Source organism: Mytilus californianus, unplaced genomic scaffold (assembly GCF_021869535.1).
Source record: "Mytilus californianus isolate M0D057914Y unplaced genomic scaffold, xbMytCali1.0.p SCAF_5, whole genome shotgun sequence".
NCBI classification, from domain to species: domain Eukaryota; kingdom Metazoa; phylum Mollusca; class Bivalvia; order Mytilida; family Mytilidae; genus Mytilus; species Mytilus californianus.
The window spans coordinates 78,641,164-78,662,747 of record NW_026262701.1 but is presented as its reverse complement, the minus strand read 5'-3'; the positions used below and the strand labels follow the sequence as shown (position 1 = coordinate 78,662,747).

Sequence of the window (21,584 nt, the reverse complement as noted above, 5' to 3'; positions counted from 1 at the left end):
TGACACAAAATAAATGTGGTCAAAAATCTATTGTGTAATACTGTGAAATTTAAGATTTCTTCTTGAAAATTTTCAAAAAATTTGAAATTTCAAAAATTTGGAAGAAAAAAAGTATGAGCCCCCCAAAAAAATTGGAACCCCCTTTGAGTAATTACCCCCAAACTCAATCCCAGCCTTCCCTTTGTAGTATGGAACCTTGTAGTACAATTTTAGAGAGATCCATACACTTAAACACAAGTTATTGTCTAGAAACTAGAAAAATGCTTGTTTTTGGCCCCTTTTTTGCCCCTAATTCCTGCATGTTTGGGGGTAATTACCCCAAAACTTAATCCCAGCCTTCCCTTTGTGATATGGAATATTGTGGTACAACGTCAGAGAGATCCATACACTTACACACCAGTTATTGTCCGGAAACTACAAAAATGCTTGTTTTTGGCCCCTTTTTGGTCCCTTATTCCTAAACTGTTGGTACCAAAACCCCCAAAATCAATCCCAACTTTCCTTTTGTGGTATTGAACCTTCTGGTAAAATTTCATAGAGATCTATTTACTTAAACAAAAGTTATTTTCCGGAAACCAAATGTGTCTTCGGACGACGACGACAATGACAATGACGATGCAGACATCATAGCATTATACGAACCCAATAAAATTTTTGCGGTCTTATAAAAAGACAAAATATATTGTTTTGGGCAAACACATATCTTAATAAAATGACATAGCAATAGACAGCCCCCACCTAAAACACTATATAATCCCTTCTTAACTGAAGTCCTAAATCTTGACCAGGACTAAAGATAAAGCTAAAGTTAGACAAGCTTTTTTGAAAGATAATACTTAATATTGATAAGTATTGAATAATTTTGACAGGGTTCATTACAATACACATTGGGAGTCAGGATGTCAAAAATAGGTCAGTATACGGTGTTGACAGGGTTCTGTCTAGGTAGTATATATTTCAATGCGCAAAATACAACAGGACTATGAAATTAGTTTGGTTAAGTTGGGGTTTGATTTTTCAGTGTTATTATGGTTTACAATATGTTACCTATCATTGTTCCTACGATTAATGCTACTCCAGACATGAGTCCCATTCTTTTCTTCAGTGCCACGCATTTGTCTTTTTCTTGGTCAATTAAAACACTGTTATTATTTACTGCATCTTTCACATCCCCTATAACACCATTTGATAGCCCATTTAATCCTGCAAAACTTTCAAATAACTTTTTGGTATCATCTTTGCTAAAATCTGCCATGTCTTGATTATTCGCTGAAAAATAAATAAACTTGTCACAGATAAAAGCTCCTAACACTCACTTCTCCAAAGAAATAACTGGTAATATAAAACCTTTGATGCAATTATATTTCGTAACAGCTGTAAAACTAATACCATTGTAACAAGTTTCATTTTTAACATTTTCATGCGAAATATGTATTGATTTTTTCAGTAAATTATGCTCATTTCCACAAGATAAGTATCAATTTATATGTTTACTTCTTAAAACCAATTTGACCCCTGTTTGCATTTTCAAAGCTTCCAGTTTCAAAAACTAAAGCATTCTGGGAAACATTTTCAAAAGCTTTAGCCTAAGCATGATTGGTCAACTATGTTAACTATTTTTATTCTGATGTACAATTGTACTGTTATTTTTATTCTGGTGTACAGATTTACTGATATTTTTACTCTAGTGTACAGATGTACTGTTATTTTTATTCTGGTGTACAGTTGTACTATTATTTCTATTCTGGTATACAGATGTACTGTTGTTTATATTCTGGTGTACAAACAAAGAAGTCTATTCGGTTTAGAAATGACAAATTGTTACTGACTTTGTGTTGAACAGAATTTAATTTGTAGAATAGAGTATGTCAGAACAACTGGTACTAGCTGGCCTTAATTGATAATACTGAATAACGCTGTACATGTTTTATTTAATCTCTCAAATATGATGTTCAAGACATTAAAAGAAGGACCTCAATGTAAAAATTGACATCTAACGCAAAGCAGAGATCCGAGATCTAGATGTAAATGAGTATAACCCCAGGTACACCCCCCCCCCCCCCCCCTCATTGCATTGGAAAAATATCTACATCAGTCATATGTAAACTATAGAAATAATGTTTAAATAAATCATTGTGCTTTTGTGTGAATATTACACTAGTCCTTCTGTATGTATAGCAGAATTATTTATCGAGTGGTGAAACACTTTTGATCTCTGATTGTACATGTACATCAATAAGACAGCAAAAAAAAAAAAAAAAAAAAAAGAAAACTAGAGGTCAATATTCCTCCTTCAACAAAAGACAAATGGTCTATAATATATGTCTCTTAATAACCTCCATTCTAAAATGGTGGTGAATAAATATAACAGAGACTTCCCAAGATCTACCTGTAATATCAAATTCTCACGATGACAAAAAATATTAAAATAAAACTACTGCAGTAACTTACTGAGGTTCCTGACTTTGATGGCTATTGATGGTAGCACCATTTTCCCAAAATGTATTCAAAATGAGCATACCAATAACAATGTATTATCTCAAGATGTCATGAAAATAAAATATCAATGGTAGAATGTAAGATGTCAATTCAGACAGTTCTAAAAGAAATATAAGAAAGCATTTGTCTCCACATGCCTTCAAAAACATAACTGAACAAATCTATGCAATAAAAGACAATATTCCAATCTAAAAGTGCCATTAAGACATTCCTGTGAAATCTCTTATACCAAATCAACATAATAACAAACAGAATTCTTACAACAAATCAATCTCTGTAAGACGAAAATATCAGCCAGTGTAATCATCGAAACTATTGGCTTCAAGGAAATATCAATAAACAGTGCTCAATTTCTATAAAGACTGCTATTTTTGTAAATTCAGAAATTATTGCCAGGTTTTTAATAAATGCCAATAATGGGACTACCAGTAGATAAGACTAGGTGATTATCGCAATAATAATTACTCATAATCTGATACATATATCTGCATGAAGCTTTTCTGAAATCGCAATAATTAATCTAGCATTTTTTTGTTCAGTCTTTAAAAAATCGCAATAATAAATGCATGCAATAATTTCTGAATTTGCAGTATGAACCTACCTGTTTATCATGGATACAATTCCAGTTTGATCATAAAACAAGGACTATCATATAATATTTTGGATGGATTATACTTTTATAACACGATTCTATGGTCTAGTAATTAAAGAAAAAAATTATGTAGGAGTATGTTGGGATGTAATGACATAGTTTTTGAAACCTGTAAAATTTATTCCAAACCTTAATGCAGTAAATCTCAGTAGGGTCCTTTAATAGTACAAAAAAAAAAGGTAAAAAAATATAAATTTTTAAGCTAAAATCGTAAGAGGTGACTTTTATCTATTAGAAGTACAATAAAGTAAGACATTAAAGCTTAAAACAGTTTGGTTTTATGGACCTATTAAAATTGGTCAAGACAAGCTAAATTCAGGTTTGAAAGTCTAGTTAGTACACTTAAAATAAAATTAAAAGCTCAAAGCAGCAAAGTAGTTTAGGTCTAATTGCATGTGCCCACTGAAATGATATAGGTATGAAATAGTATGTGATACAAGGAAACTAGCAATCCAAAGATTGCATGCAATTTCATATATGTTTATATTCTTGTTATCCTTTCATTTTTACAGTACTTTCTTCTCAAACAATACAGCAGTAGTGTATTAGGGGAAGAATAAATCCATTGTAATATGGTTTCCTATGTGAAAATTTATTCTAGAAAGCAGGTATATTTACTTTGGATGATATATTAGCACAAAGTGGGTCAATTTGATTTCACCAACTAAATATAATAAGTGTGCTGTCAATCTTAACATCTTATCTTTAAATTCATAAATTTCATAACTTTTCACATGAAGAATTCTGTAATGTTTCTGACTTTTTTTAGTAATTACTATAATATTTATATTTACTCTAGATTGAGGAATTGTACTATTGGCCAAGTGCATACCACTTGGAAATATGAATAGCTACTTGTACTTGTACAGCAGCTGTGCTGGTTATATATAAACATATGTGATGCAGAAATCACAAATCAGACATTTGTGAAATTTCTTGATTTTGTGATATTGAACAAAAGCAAAGTCCTTTAGAAGTTCAAACATCATTGACAAGTCTTGAGTCTTAAGACAAAATAAGTGTCTGGTTTACAAATTTATAAGCATGGTGTCCTTGATGAGTTTTTAGTATCCATGCTCCCCATAACATATTGGTAATTAAAATGCAACTACAAAAATTGCAGGTTGTGTCCAGGGTGCAGATTGCATTTTAATTTGAAAACACCAAGTGGAGTTAAGTCACTTTAGTTATACTATATGTGGATGCCCCTCCCCAACGTTTTATCACAGTGGCATAAAATCACTGGTTGATTGAATTTAAGTGTTAAACACTACTTTCAGCACTATTGCCTATTTCATGATAAGTTTTTATTGGTGGAGAAAGCCTTGTCAAAAAAGATTAGAGTTGAAATTCACCTGCCACGTCCCGGGTTTGACCTCACCTCTTTGTTGACAGGCTAGTGATACAGTACATAAACTTCTTAGACTGCTTGGCCACCAAGGCAACTGAATTGCTCACTAGGCAAAAATATGCCAATTGTGATATTTTTTGCCTTATTTTTTTCTTAATTTCTTTAGAGGGGAAACAAATGACTAATTTTCAAATACAAAGCTATTTGATTCCATTCAAGTTCAAACATGGTAAAATTTTTTTTTTTTGCAGTAAAGTATCAAATATTTTGTTTAAAAAAAATCTTCCTTAAGGAGTCCTAAATAAATCAAATGGTCCTCAACATTGCATTTATTAGAATATTAAAGATCTTTTAAATATGAGATGTAGCTTTGGTTTCAATTTGTTGTTCAGTAGATGTCTTATAGACACCCTTCATCACCTTTTTCCGGTACAAAAAAATAATGAAACTCATATAACAAATATAAAAGCAATGATGCAATACCTTTTAAAAGACCAAACCAGTACATTTTGTATACATTTTCAATTTCCTAATTAAACTTAATTTACTTTCCCATGGTTTTAAGACAACCGCAGCATACTTCGGTATCCATCCTGATTATTCTACCAGCTTTACCATTAGGTGTCGGTTCACTCGATGTATACTTAATTTAATGTTTAAAATTTAAATTGCGTACTTATTTTAAATTTAAAAACATCTTCAAAAGGGAAGCATTTTTATGTCAAGCTAATAAATTTCAGTATCGAAAAAGCTTAACTCAATTTAGAATCAGTGCTCATCAGTTAGCTTTTAAGAAAGGTAGATATAAAAAAATCGACAAAGATAAAAGATTTTGTGGGCAGTGTAAAAATATGCAGGTTGAAGACGAGTTTCATTTTTAATGGAATGCACTGCATATGAAAAGGAACAGAATTTTATTCTTAATGAAGCATGCATTCAATGTAAAAACTTCCCTTATATTTCAAAGTATGAACAATTTACTTGGTTAATGTCATGTGAGTCTGAAAATGTTAATATGTCAGTGTCAAGATTTATAAGTACTTATTTTGAAATAAGAGAAAATTGCATTCCAGTAACTATCTAAATATACATGTAGTAGTGATGTAGTTTATTTATTTTTATGTATTAGAGAGGGTTAATATTCTATTTTATTTATTTTCAAACACCATCTGGTATGGAGTATAGTTATTTAATCATTTATTTTTAATGTAATATATCTTAATAAACTGCTTTGCTGAGCGCAGCTAGATACGCCCGCAGAAGTCCAACCCTGAACAGTTGGGGCAAAAATGGACACAATATTCAAGCTTGATTCAGGTCTGAATTTGGATTGTAATTAAATATTTGACATATTATAGGTTTCTGAATAAATGTATTCAAAGAACTTGAAATTGGTTATATGAATTGAATTTATGTTCAATTAAAGATTTCTTGCTGTTGTGCAATACTTAGTAAATCTGTTGTCAAACTATAAAAAAATAAAGTTCAATTAATTCTCAATCTCATATTAGAAATTTATGAAAATAAAAAGGGAGCTTACATCAATAGATATAAACAATTCACTAAAGTTTCATGAGAATTGGTGACAGCATTTTTGAGTTATTGTCCGAAAACTGGAAAATCCCCCCTTTTTTTAATGAATAAAACCCCATAACTCAGAAATGTAAAATGTAAAATTTATAAAATTCTAAAGGGAGCTTACATCAATACATACAAACAATTCACCAAAGTTTCATAAGAATTGCTGAAAGCATTTTTCGAGTTTTTGTCTGAAAACTGGAAAATCCCCTTTTTTTATGAATAAAACCCTGTAACTCGGAAACATAAAATCTAAAATTTATAAAAATCGAAAGGGAGCTCATGTCAATAGATATAAACAATTCACCACAATTTCTTGCAAGTTGGTGAAAGAATTCTTGACTTATTGTCCGAAAACTGGAAAATCCCCCTTTTTTTAATGAATAAAACCCCATAACTCGGAAACGTAAAATCTAAATTTTATAAAAAACGAAAGGGAGCTCACGTCAATAGATATAAACAATTCACCAAAGTTTTATGCAAATTTGTTAAAGCATTTTTGAGTTAATGTCTGACATGTTGACGACGGACGGACAGACGGACGGACAGACAGACGGACAGAGGTATACCATAATACGTCCCGTAAACGGGCGTATAAAAATTACTGTATAATTAATACTATATATATATATGTATATACTCGGAAACGGGCCCTTTAATTGGATTCAATAAATATTCTTATTCTTATTCTTAAACCTCAGTATGGGGGGAAATATTAAAACATTCATTAAAATAAGTTTAAGAAATATTGTTTTGTAAAAATGAATATTTGAAGAACTAGTTTGCAAGCCTTATAAAATTAACCTGTTTCAAAACTTACCAATCAGAATAATACATCTTTTCACTTTCCTTATTTGAATTTTAGAGTTCTAAGTGATTATGTTAATCAAAGAGCCACATTTTAAATAAAATGCTATTAAATCCAAAATATATAAAACATTAAATCACAAATATTCCAACTGAAAGTGATTTTTTGCTTAGGAATGATTAATCAATGCTTACGTAATCATAATAAGACTTATCTAAAGATCAATAACATTATGATTTAACGCTTTACACAACAATACATATTACCACTTTATGTCACTTTCATGTTCTAAGCTTTTTTTTCATGCATCACATATCACAACAACCCTATCCAAACACGTACATGAGATAGATTGGAAGAGTTCCAGATTCTGTTATTATAATAATACATATCTCCTCTGCTGTAACCGGAAGCTAAGACTCTGCAAGACTATGCGTCTGTTTCCTCTTATATTACTAATTATTGGGAATCGTGGGGGAATAGGAACATCTCAATTTACCTTTATAACATCAATACTGCTATTTCATACAACATTTAGAATATTGTATTCATTAAATAATCAATTTTTCAGCTTTAAATAGCTATAAAAGTAATAATTTATAATGACAATAGAATGTTTTCAAATTTCAATACACAGGATTTAAGTTTGGCCAAGAAAGTAAATACATTTAATTTACTCTCCATACAAATTAAACAAATCAAACAAATTATTTCTCCATGTTAATAAGATTCTCACCATACAAAAAAGGTTAACTATACTTTATTTAAGTACTTGTGCACTAGGAAAAGTTTGCATCATACATTATCTCTTAATCATAAAAAAGCTTCTGCCAAAATTTCATAAAATTCTATGAAGGTTTGACAAAGTAACAGGCTGAACTAAAATGTTGCTGGGCTGCTGCCGTCTAGGATCTTGCTTTTGCAGCATAAGTGTTGCAGGCTTGACAAAAAGGATAGGAACCCTTGAATGACCTGTTTGTGTTCAATTGACCTTGAACTTTAAATCTACTAATGTCCTAAAGTATAATTAACTGTAAAATTTGAAAGCAACACACATGAACAGAGCCTCAATAGTACGTCTTTAATGAATAGACAAAGCATTCTTAAATGTAGATGTTTGAAGTTTCCATGGCAACCTTTCAATAAACTGCCTATTTAGTTATATCTGCAAGCACTTGTGAATGTTTTCTATAATCAAACTTTAAATTGCTGTAAAATATTTGAAAATTATAATTTTGATTCGTTTCCATAGTTACCTATGAATAGCCTATAAGAATGGAAGAAAATACATATGACACGATTTTTTTTATGTAAACCCTAATATAGTCAGCTATGCAGTATGGATTTTGCTCATTGTTGAAGGCAGTACAGTGACCTGTAGTTGCTAATTTCTAATTTATCTGATCTTTGGTGGTGAGTCATCTCATTGGCAATCATACCACATCTTCTTGCTTTTATATTGAAAATAAAACATAAAGGCAATAAAAATCAATTACTAAAAAGTTTCCATCTTGACAACTCAACTAACATCTGAACAGGTACTAAATATAAACTTATGGAATTTCCACAACACTGCAATGGAATTGTTGAAGATTTGTGTGTTTGGAGCTAACCTAAGGATTGCACAATCAATAACAGCCTTATATTTTTTTTTATTTTTCTAGGTTTCTTAACAACTCCACAAATTATATAATCATTTCAATGAAAATATTTCCACTATCATTGTTTCAGTAACTCTTCCTTTTAAACACTGTTGCTGTCTTTTATCTGTAAGTACAGGGTTTTATTGTACCCTTTGACTTAACAAATACAATGTCTTTGACTTAACAAATACAATGTCTTTGACTTAACATATACAATGTATTTCACTTAAAAAATACAATATCATCTATTCCTCGACTTTTATACAGTATATGCACACAGGCAGGGCAAACAATTCTCCGAAGATCAATATCTAAATATTCCCAGGAACTGAGTATTATCACTTGAGGAATGGTTCTCAAGTGATTTTATTAGTTTTAGATTGGAACAAATGAAATTAGGATGCTCCCTGAGGACGTGATTCAGTTTTAAGTCTGATGACCTTAGAATTGAATATATTGATTACATTTTTAGTCTAAATCTCTGTAATTCAATAACATTAAATTTTCCATACAAAAAAAATTTTATACTGAAAAATTCTACTCTATTTGATTATATATAAAACTGTTTTCAATACTGCCAGAAAATTTGAACCAATCAGTATGTGAATATAACAACAAAATCTGAATTATTAAAGCATATAAATTTCTCAGCATCTCACAAAACACTTTCATAATTGTAGTAACTCTTTTCTATATAGTTTATCAATTATTATTCTACAACTATACAAAAATACTTACTGTTTTTGATCTTCATTATAAATCCAAAGTCTTTATCACAAACACATGCAAGTCCTAAACACAATGTGTATACTGAGACAAGAGAGTTTTATGTTTTGTGACTAGGTATTAAAATAAAATCGGATAAACTTTATAATCCTCAAATATAATTTTTTAACAATACATGATTTAAATTGTCCTCAGGTGATAAGGTCAATGGTATTTGACCTCTACGTCTTTTTCTTATTGAATTAAAAAGAAGATACTGAAGGAGCAATATATAAACAATAAGTCAAAGCAAAAGAGAAAACACCAAATACCATGGCCAAAAGGAAAATGATGAAAATACAAACAGCAGTCCTCAAAACATTATACAGAAAACTAAATTGAGCAACATCTACCCCACTAAACTCAGGGCGTGATCTTCAAGAATCCAAGGAAGGTTAAGCAGTTCAAAGTTAAATATGATGGCTTCCTTTGAAGCTTTAAATTTTGAAACCACTACATATTTCCACTACTGCATGAACATGATCAAAAGTACCTGGATTAAAAAAACAATCTCATATATTTGATGTCAAACAGACTCAATAAAGGTTAAACACATGATAAGTGGCCATCCTTTCATCTGTACATGTATGTACACCTTTGTAGGACTAATAGTCATGTTATTAACATTACAAGAGAATCATGGAGAGAACATGAACCTTTTTCAACTTCTAATTGTTATGAAATAAAAAGTTTGTGGTAACAGTTAGGTTGAAGGCCAAAGGACTCAAGGTCATATGACATGCATAAAAATAAAAACAATTAAAACAATTAAAACAAATTGTTCATAGAACAATTGAAGGTCTTTCCACATGATGATGACATTAGTGTTTTGATAAGAAAAAAAAATAAGAACCAGAATTGATTTTACCTTGAAATGAATTTAATTTGAAAATTATTAAAATGTATCTAAAAATATCTCCATCACCTTTCATATAAAAATTTAAAGAAGCAAACATCTAAAATATATGATTGATAAAAATAATTTCAGAATAACTTAAAATGTCTTGTCCATATATATTTATGAAGATTACTGAAGTGTTAGGCTTTTAAACACCATAAAGTATGCAAAACTATCTGAACGAAACATCAAATAATTCATACTGTTTCATAGGACTAAACCATTTGAATAAATTGAATAAATATTTACCAGTAGTTGGTCAATATTTTAAATATGGTATATTGTATATCAAATTATTCAGGATTAATCCATGAAAAATTATATCTGCAAAGCTTAATTTGTTGAAATGTTATGTGTATATGATAATCTGGGATTGCAAACAACAATAACATTAAACATTCCTTTACACAGATCTTTCTATAGGAACTCACTTTTGCGATACAACAATATTTACACAGATCTTGCCATAGGAACTCATGTTTGTAATACCACAAAAACAATCAAATCATATAGAACATTTTTTTGTTTTATTTAATTGTTTAGCAAACATATCTTACAAAAACATTCATAACATAAATCAAAAATAAAATATATAGATAACTTAAAACATCTTTCCCCCATTTTTTGGGATGAGCTGAGAATATTGAAGGGATATGTTGTGAAATTTAACTACTAAAACAGTCAAATTTTGATATTTTCACATATTTTCTTCAACTAAAGCTTGACACTAGGTACTCAATGATCTCTTTGTGCATTTCACAATAGAAAAAAAATTAACCAACTTTGTTTGAAATTATTGTTATATCTTAAGCTTTTCCTTATTTAAAGAATAATGGCAGATCTTTGATTGTATCTACATAGATATAAGAAGATGTGGTATGAGTGCCAATGAGACAACTCTCCATCCATTAGTCACAATTTAAAAAAGTAAACCATTATAGGTCAAAGTACGGTTTTCAATGTATTTAATCTATTCACAACTTTTATAGAATCTGAACAATTTAGAGCTTGACATATCATATAAACACCTGTCTATTGTTGAAGACTGTATTTTGCCCTGTAGACACTTTTTGGTTATTTTTTGTTGTTGGGTTGCTGTCCCATTGATGTAAACTTCAATCTTTTTTATTCATAGAGAAGTGTGGGAGTTTTCAAAGACAAGAGAATTGTGTTTCCATCTATTTGCCTGTTTGTTTAATCCAATAATGGAGATAAAAAATTTACATTTTCTGTAATATCTCCTGTTTTTATAATTAAATCAATGCTTTGGATATCACTTTAGCATGATTACATATTTCAAGATTACAAGACATAATTATTAACAGTCTTATCAAATAATATAGGGTAAGTTTTGGAGGAGTTCCAAGTAAAAGTCAGCAGTTCAATACAATTCATGGCATATGGCAGAGATACATTGAAAAGGAAGAATTTGAGCACATATTGTACTTTGTAGTCAATATACAAATGAAAATCAATTTTCAGTTTAATTATACAGTCCAATCCAAAGACCGGTTACCCACTCCCAACTCATCAATTCATATTTTTTTTTATTTAGAGCAACACTTCAAAGAAGATGAACAATGCATTATGCATCCAAAATGAATACATGGACATTTACAACAGACAAAGATTTCAAAATATACAGATTAGTCTCTTATGCTACTCAAGAATTTCCAAAAAGAAAAACTGTAGCATTGGTATCAGTTATTTAACTTACAGAAAAGATACAGTTATTATTCCCTTTAAAGCATGCTTCTTGATCAAATAATCCAACTTTTAGCAAAGAAAAGTACACCCCAACTGAGTAACAGAACTGTGGATTTTTCGTCCCATGAAACAATGATGTTAGACAATCCTATCCTACCTTTGAAATAGTAATCTTCTCATTAAACAATATCCCTCTTAGGCCTTTTATATTACAGCTATAGCACTGTAGTAATACAAACAGTAGATTACATGGGCTATAATTTCATTGATGATTTACCTATTTGATGACTATTTCTTGTCTCTTTAATCACAGGTGATTTCAACAATGATCCATATGGATCCAGCAAAAACTGATGAAATACGAACTTTAACCTTGCACAATGACACAAGGGATGGGGGAAGATTGACGTAACTAATCACACTTACACTAACAGGACGTTTGACATTAAACAAAACAGGATTGTACTTTAATGATCTAATGGTTTATTTTCCCAATGCATACATGAAAATCTCAAAACAGAAGTTGATCATGCAGTTCTTTAAACACTGATAAATTAATCCATTTATATCCTGTTCATATCTCAATTCAAAACATCAAAATCTTTTATCTTCTCTCCTGCTTAAACTAAAACATTGTATAAAGGCTCAGTAATCAACAAGGAATTATATATTATGTATTTCCTGTTGACAACCAGACTACCAACATCCATAGACTAGGTCTAGCAACAGCTTAATATCTGGACAGTATTAAGACTTTCTACTGAATATTGTAAAAGTACATAGAACACAAGTTTTAGTAATGTTCTCTATCGAATAAACTTCAAAAAAAAAGAAGAAAATAAGCTGCAAATTGGCGAAACGTCTTAAAAAACTGGTTTAATTTATACTACAATAATGTTATATGTGTTCCCTATTAGAATTTTGAAATAAGAATACAAATTGTTCAGATTATGTGATGTGCATATAATCACCAGCTTGATTTTGGAAAAGTACTTATTTCTAGAAAATCTTTAATGATTAATAATTTGAATTTTAATGGAATTTCTAAAACACCAAATGTTACATCCTATCATGAAATTGATTTTTCTCAAAAGCAGTTGTCTACATTAAATTTATATTATTACCTGTCTTTCTAATTGGCACTTGTAAACTTTTGATATTTCCTATCTACTTTTAACTTTCTTATACTTTTTATCTCCTTTACAGGTAAGTATACATGCTTTAATACATACATAAATCTTTCTAAGCTTTGATAAATGTTCAGTATGTTACTTTTGACGTGATTGTCCTTTGTACCTGAATGACATACCTACGTGCATTTCTTCATGCAAGGACAGTCTGAGGTTGAGCATGGGCAAAAGCTGAAGTTAATATTGATTGAAGGAAATTGACCTTATAATCAAATTACTGACTGCAGCCATTAATTCCCTATTACTTAAATTGTGTTTTCCCTTTTGAGATTATTGCTTGATTCAAAGCTTTATTTAAATAGAGATAATTATTATTTGTGTATTGACTTATAAATTTTCTGATGAGTTCCTGGCTAAAACTAATAAAGAATTGTAATCATATCAATTTATTTCTCCTTAATCAACATTTGATGCATGATCTTACGTAATCACAATGGCTGCTTCAAAAAATATATTACATATAAAATTCCAAATCCTTCTCTTGCTGAATGTCTAGCAACTGATCTACTAAGAGTCTAAAAAATGTAGGATTCTTTTTCAATTATTAAAATTTTTTATATTAGTAAAAATTTGAAGGTTTTTGGAAAATGGCCCTAGTGGGAAATAATTCGGGGGGAAATGATCCTTTCTCTTTCACCAGAAACTAGAGAATGCATGAGAAAATGCACAAAAAATAACAGAAAACTGACACAACCAAGGTTTCAGTGACTTTCAGAGCAGACGGCTAATCTTTATAATGCTGTAATGTATAAGTATAAATATAACTAGTTAACTTAGGTCAACTAAGGTCACAAGGAACAAAACAAGGAAGTCAGCTTATATTTATAGTATATGTATAGGATGTGTGTAAGTGTTCTGATAAAAGTATTCTAAAATTATCAAGTAATTTCATAGAACTTGATTATTAAGTAGAGGCTGAAATTTGGAAATTCAAAATACTTTTATTGATCATGTATAATTATAATGACTTATCAAAAATTATATCAAAAATTAATTCAGACTTTACAGTCAGTTTTCAAACAAAAAATGGTCTATCTGACACAACACTTTTATACTGAAAAAATTCAAGATAACAGGTTGTCAGTGGGACTAATATAGGTTCTCAGAAAAAAAAACAATATCCCACCCCCAAAAAATGAGAATGAAGAATAGAACTAGATATTATTTGTTTCAAATTTAACAAAATGCAAACCTGTGCCATTCAAAATTAATGGAAAAGGTCATTTTCTTTCCCTCATTTTGCCAATTAATATTGAAGAGATTTTCTGCAAAGAAAAGTAATTATCCAAGTGTACTCACCTTTCTTGTAGCCAATACCAAGTGGATCTTTCATGATGTTCTAACTCTGTGATAATCACTCTACAATAAGAAAGTATAAAATAACTACAGCCTTCTCTAACATAACATAATATAACAAATCTATGACAGCTATTGTCAAGTGACGTCAATGATGCAGTACTTGCATCAATGAAAATAACATTTGTTTTTTGTTATATAACTTCTCCTACTTTTTGTTAAGTTTTCACCTCTGCTTCAATTTAATGCAGCATCAGATTATAATTGAAAGTCTGACATTCTATAGGATGCTAATGTCAAATCAATTTGTTTTGAAGAACAACAAAAAATATGTACCAAATGACATCTCATTATCATATAAAAAGATCAAATTCTGAAATGTCATCATAAGCTGAATTTGGTAATATAGTCAATATAGCTTATAAAAATAAGGAGATGTGGTATGATTGCCAATGAGACAACTATCCACCAGAGTTCAAATGAAGTGAATGTAAGCAATTAAAGGCAACAGTACTGCCTTCAACAATGAGAAAAACCCATTCTGTATAGTAGGTTATTAAAGGGCTAACATGGAGTGATTCTAACAAAGTGAGCTGGATTTACTGCCAAGAATAGTGTGTACTAATCTAAACTTTTCAGCTATTTAAGTTGGTACCAAACACCTTGACTAAAATTAGTTTAGCTCGTTTAATTTTCATAAAATTTTTACAAAATATTTACTTTGACCTTTTGACAAAAATATGAAAATTTCAAAAAACTTGACACACTTTATCTGATAAATTTCATTGGAATATTATATAGCAGTTTGACAAACACTAATTTTGATCATTGAGAAGCTTAATATGTCCTTAACAACAGAATAAAATGTTCAGCTGATTTTTACAGAGTTATCTCCCTTTAGTGTTATATGCCACCTTAATTGCTCATTTTAAGTTACATACAATACTAATCTCATTAATTTGAGGACTAAACAGTAATAAACTGCTTCCTCTGTGTTCCATTTCATTCCCAAAATTTCTAGGAAAAGAGAGAGTTGCCTAGTATTCACTGATTTATGTAAAATGGGTCGCATTGGGGTCTAAGCGTGATGCGGGATTGCCGATTTTTTGTAAGCGTGACACGTGAAAGTCAAATTATTGTGCCGTGAAAACGGGAAATGAAGTCTAGCGGGATAAGGGAAATTACAAAAAAATGAGAATTGCTAACGTACATAGTGTAAGCGGGATACGGGAATCTGACAAAACAGTAAGCGGATCCGGGATCAGAACCCCCCCCCCCCCCCAAATGAGACCCCCTGTAAAAGTGATATCATTTACCAGCTAAAAATGCAGGTTTAGGTCAGTCAACCATACCAATGAAATGAAAGAAAAAGGGGTGATTTTCAATACAGTTTGCAGTTATCATGCATCACAATAAAACTAAAACAATATTTCTCTTCTAAAAAACAATGATAGATTGAATAAATGTTGTTTTTATCTGGAAAAGATAAAGTTCAAGTTTAAGGACAAAACTTTGTCCTTAAACTGACCTTTCTCAATAAATTTATACTTCTGACAACACAAAATAATAATTACTTCTATGTAAAATAAATGAACACAGCTGGTTTTACATCTATCTTTGGTAACTAATATGACCAGCAGCCCATAGTATCCATTACATGTTGCTATTGATATATAAAGTTTATATATGGTAACAGGATTACAAGAGAAATCCAAAAATAGTTGTTTATATGAACTGTACATGTCAATAAACAACTGAAACAGACCTTGTAAATGTCAGCTACAACATTTACTAATATCAAAGTTTGGACACAAAAACATTTGTCTCCTCATTTCCTCCTGTCCAAACTACATGGGACTTTAACAACCAATAGAGCCGCATAGATTGTGTAGAGAAGGTGGCATTGTTTCTGGGTCTCTATTCACTTTCTTTGTGTAAATACACTGAACAATTCCACTTGAAACTTACAGAAGTTCATCAATTCATGGAAATTTACATTTTCCATTGATACAAAGGACTTTTTATTTATTTTATTTGTCAAAGTGAGACAAAATAATTGTTGGACGAAGGTATGGATTGACAAGGCCAGAGCAATATAGTACCACTCCTATAATAATAATGTTATCACTTGGTATAGACAGAAAGCACGTAATTTCATTGATTGAATTATTTTCTTTTAGCTTATTTTTTTTCTTTCATGCCTTAAGACTCAATAGTCTAGGACCAGCTCTACAACCCAAACTGGTTACAATGGCTGATTGTGCAAGGAACCAGCTCTACAACTCAAACTGGTTACAATAGCTGATTTGATTGTTCAAAGAAGAAAATGTGATCACAAGCCAAATTAATAGATTCACACTAAACTGTGGAAGCAGTATATATATAATTTACACATGGTATGAAGCAATTCTGTCAAGTTTTATTAAGTTATAATCTAAATTAGACACTGACAAACTTTCCCATATGTAGAAATATTATCAAAGTTCGTGTTTTTCTACAGGAAATACACAGTATCATTTTTATTAAAAAAAAACAGTATAAGTGTATCACAACATGAGAAATGAAGTAAATGCTGTAAAATTTCATTTTATTCCAATGTTATTAGTGTAGAAGATTTTGATTTGTCATTGAACTTTCACTTTTGCAGAATTGATTAACTCAGTGTTTTGCAATGGGGAAACTCCTGAAATCAATTTTCTATTTTAGACAACAGACACACTGATGAATAGATTAACAGGACAAACACAGTATGCCTACTCACATTTAATGTAGTATCGACATATTGAATCATATTTTTTATCGATAATTCTTGCTTTAATTGGTCACTGAATCAAACTGTTTATGAACCTTATATTGCTTAATGATGAAAGCACTACCATAAATGTATTTGCTTTAGAAACTTGAGACATTTGGTTGTGTTTACCAGTCTGATTGATTTAAGGAGGCTGGCATGTTGAGATTGTACTAAGCAAAACAGTTTCATTTATTTATATTGAAAATTTATGAATCTTTGCCTGTATAAGAAAAGTGACCTTTGAATATATTGAGGTTCAGAATTAATAGGTATTACTGTGACCGTGGGACAAGAGAATGACCCATCAAGACAAGTTATTCTTTTTACAAGGTGACTTTTATAGCAGGTTTGACTGTATTTTTCTATCTTCCCACAAAAATATCAACCATTCAATTAAAAATTGGTTCAAAAAGGTTCAGATGCAGATTTCAGAGGAGAAAAAATTTTGTAAAAGTTTACAACTACGGACACCTATGACTTTACAGTATAATTGTAGAACTGCATTGGATTTCTAAAAGTACATTATGCATATAATATTGCAGTTTATAGAATAGCAGATTATCTTAGTCAAGGGAATAACAATGTTACAGTGCAAGATAAGAAAAAAACATCCATCTATTCATCTTTGATTAGACTAATAAGTTATGCAATTTGTATAAGTTGTTAAAACAGTAGACCTGCTCTAGATTATATAAAGCGGTTAACTTGCTTTATTACACATGATTTTGTAAGGTGTCATAACTGTAGACTTGCTTAAGATTATGAAGCAATAAATTTGCTTTATTACACATGATTTTGTAAGGTGTCATAACTGTACACTTGCTATAGATTATGAAGCAATAAACTTGCTTTATTACACATGATTTTGTAAGGTGTCATAACTGTAGACTTGCTTAAGATTATGAAGCAATAAATTTGCTTTATTACACATGATTTTGTAAGGTGTCATAACTGTACACTTGCTTTAGATTATGAAGCAATAAACTTGCTTTATTACACATGATTTTGTAAGGTGTCATAACTGTAGACTTGCTTAAGATTATGAAGCAACTAAAGAACCTTAGTGAGCGTGCTCACATACCCCACGTCCCCACATTGTCATTGGAGAAATAAAATAAGTGTAAGAAAAAAAAATTGTATCAGAAAAAAAAATTGAATCATATAATTTCCTGTCAATATGCACATCTACATAGTATGTCCTTATTATCTACACAGTTTCATGAAATTCTGTTGTGTGGTTTGAGAGGAGTTGCAATGACAAAAGGTTGCAGTAGTATATTGGGCAAATAAGTTCAAAGGGGCGTAACTCCTGGAAAAAAAATTGAATCGTAATTTCCTGTCGATATGCACATCTACGTAGTATGTCTTTATTATCTGAAAAGGTTTCATGAAATTTTGTTGTGTGGTTTGAGAGGAGTTGCAATGACAAAAGGTTGCAGTAGTATATTGGGCAAATAAGTTCAAAGGGGCATAACTCCTGGAAAAAAAATTGAATCCTAATTTCCTGTCAATATGCACATCTACGTAGTATGTCCTTATTATCTGAAAAGGTTTCATGAAATTCTGTTGTGTGGTTGGAGAGGAGTTGCGATGACAAACTGTTGCAGTAGTATATTGGCAAATAAGTTCAAAGGGGCGTAACTCCTGGGAAAAAAATTGAATCATAATTTCCTGTCGATATGCACATCTACGTAGTATGTCCTTATTATCTAAAAGGTTTCATGAAATTCTGTGGTGTGGTTGGAGAGGAGTTGCGATGACAAACTGTTGCAGTAGTATATTGGCAAATAAGTTCAAAGGGGCTTTACTCCTGGGAAAAAGAATTGAATCGTAATTTCCTGTTGATATGCACAACTACATAGTATGTCCTTATTATCTAAAAAAGTTTCGTGAAATTCTGTTGTGTGGTTTGAGAGGAGTTGCGATGACAAGAAACAGGACTGACGGACTGACGGACAGACGGACGGACGGGTCAAAAACATTATACCCTCCGCAACTCGTTGCGTGGGGTATAATAAACTTGCTTTATTACACATGATTTTGTAAGATATCATAACTATTCACTTGCTTTAGATTATGAAGCAATAAACTTGCTTTATTACACATGATTTTGTAAGGTGTCAAAACTATAGACTTGATTATGATTATATGAAGCAATAAACTTGTTTCAGTACACATGATTTTATAACATGTCATAACTGTAGACTTGCTTAGGTTTATATGAAGCAATAAACTTGTTTTAGTACACATCATTTTGTTAGGTGTCAAAACTAAAATATAACTGTTAATTTGGAGTGCATTTGTTTCGAACCAGAAAATTTGTCATCAATGACTATCGTTTAGTAGACATTAAGCTGCTAGAAACAAATGCATTGTTTAATGACCTTTATCAACCCTGTTTAGTGAGACAGATATAGATTACATACACACACTATAAACCAACAGGTAAAAGTGCAGGAAATGAATGACCAGGACTTAGCTAAAACAACAGGTGCTCATAATTAGTTTAACGAAAGATGCAGAAACAAATGCATCGTTTATACCTCTCAATGATAAACAATCAACAACTACATGACTATTTTGTGCGTACATCGTTTATGTGAACGATGTCAAAGTTAACCAACAAATGTAAGAAAAAGATGTATTAAACGACCACGAGTGGAATCAAATGGGCTCTTGGTCTTAATTATATGAAACTGTATACTTGCTTTAGAACATACGATATAATGGAAAATGCTCAAAATGTTTTCTATGTAATTTTGTGTATTTATTCTCAGAGCATTGGGACAAGTCATGCTAGAGGCTGCATTATGATCCAAATAATTTTTGCACAAAAATTTTACAAAACATGTCACTATGTCCTTTAAGCATCTGCCCTTGCAGACTCCTGCATTTGGATAACTGCATAATAACCTTGTCCATGTGCATTAGCCGCGAGGAGGACTATTATTATTAAGTAATCCTTTTTGAGTTTATGCTTGTGTTGTAAAGTGTTTAAATATTCATATTTGTGTGTATTTGCTTGCACCTGCCCATGGTGACTCCTGCACATGGACAACAATATGATTAGTTCATATGCATCAGCCACGACAAAGGACTTAAAAGCAATTATCTGTAAAGACCAAAATTAGCTGGAAATGCATGGTTACAGATTTTTTAAATTTATACATAACAAGAAATGATTGTAACAGGATGCTGTTACGAAGTCTCCCAAACGAAGCTCCCATAATTCGTAATTCCCAGGGTCGCCTGACATTGGGCAACGTCCAGTGAAAATTGGTTTGGTCCAGTAAAGTTATATGCATTAGTGATGCCTGGGGACTAACCTTGTATATCATTCAAATCATCTTGGCATGACAAACCAGAATATATATGGTTTAGGGGTGGGGATCTCGACCATTTACAAGATACTAGAACATTGGGGGTGGGGATGAACCCCTGGGGACTGGCCCTATACGTCATTCAAATGTTCATTACATGACGAACAGGAATATATATGGTTTAGGGGTGGGGATCTCAACCATTTACAAGATATTAGAACTTTCTCAAATGGCAGGGGGTCTGGATGACCCCTGGGGACTAACCCTGTATATCATTCAAACCATCTTCGCATGACAAACCAGAATATATATGGTTTAGGGGTGGGGATCTTGACCACTTAGAAGATATTAGAACTTTCTTAAATGGCAGGGGGTGGGGTGACCCCTGGGGACTAACCCTGTATTTCATTTGATGTGCTTTATCATGACAAACCAGAATATATATGGTTTAGGGGTGGGGATCTTGACCACTTAGAAGATATTAGAACTTTCTTAAATGGCAGGGGGTGGGGGTGACCCCTGGGGACTAACCCTGTATTTCATTTGATGTGCTTTATCATGACAAACCAGAATATATATGGTTTAGGGGTGGGGAACTCAACCATTTACAAGATATTAGAACTTTCTCAAATGGCAGGGGGTCTGGATGACCCCTGGGGACTAACCCTGTATATCATTCAAACCATCTTAGCATGACAAACCAGAATATATATGGTTTAGGGGTGGGGATCTTGACCACTTACAAGATATTAGAACTTTTTTAAATGGCAGGGGGTGGGGGTGACCCCTGGGGACTAACCCTGTATTTCATTTGATGTGCTTTATCATGACAAACCAGAATATATATGGTTTAGGGGTGGGGATCTCGACCATTTACAAGATATTAGAACTTTCTCAAATGGCAGGAAGTCGGGATGACCCCTGGGGACTAACCCTGTATATCATTCAAACCATCTTAGCATGACAAACCAGAATATACATGGTTTAGGGGTGGGGATCTTGACCACTTAGAAGATATTAGAACTTTCTTAAATGGCAGGGGGTGGGGGTGACCCCTGGGGACTAACCCTGTATTACATTTGC

The 21,584-nt window shown here is 31.5% G+C and overlaps 1 protein-coding gene across 8 annotated transcripts in view; it reads right to left on the bottom strand.

The window, feature by feature from the left end:
- Window positions 1-21,584, bottom strand: part of LOC127701499 (b(0,+)-type amino acid transporter 1-like) — a 79,372-nt gene that overhangs the window by 29,251 nt on the left and 28,537 nt on the right. For 4 of the 8 annotated variants that reach the window (XM_052205385.1, XM_052205387.1, XM_052205386.1 and 1 more), the window contains 2 exons: window positions 14,391-14,450; window positions 1,048-1,269 (listed from right to left, as the gene is read on the bottom strand). In XM_052205385.1, coding sequence (XP_052061345.1) covers window positions 1,048-1,269; window positions 14,391-14,424 — 256 coding nt within the window. In that variant the 5' untranslated portion in view covers window positions 14,425-14,450. Of the gene's footprint in view, window positions 1-1,047; window positions 1,270-2,451; window positions 2,538-7,154; window positions 7,176-9,269; window positions 9,301-14,390; window positions 14,451-21,584 lie in introns of those variants that run through there. The other 4 variants (XR_007982067.1, XR_007982068.1, XM_052205389.1 and 1 more) reach the window with 3 other exon arrangements.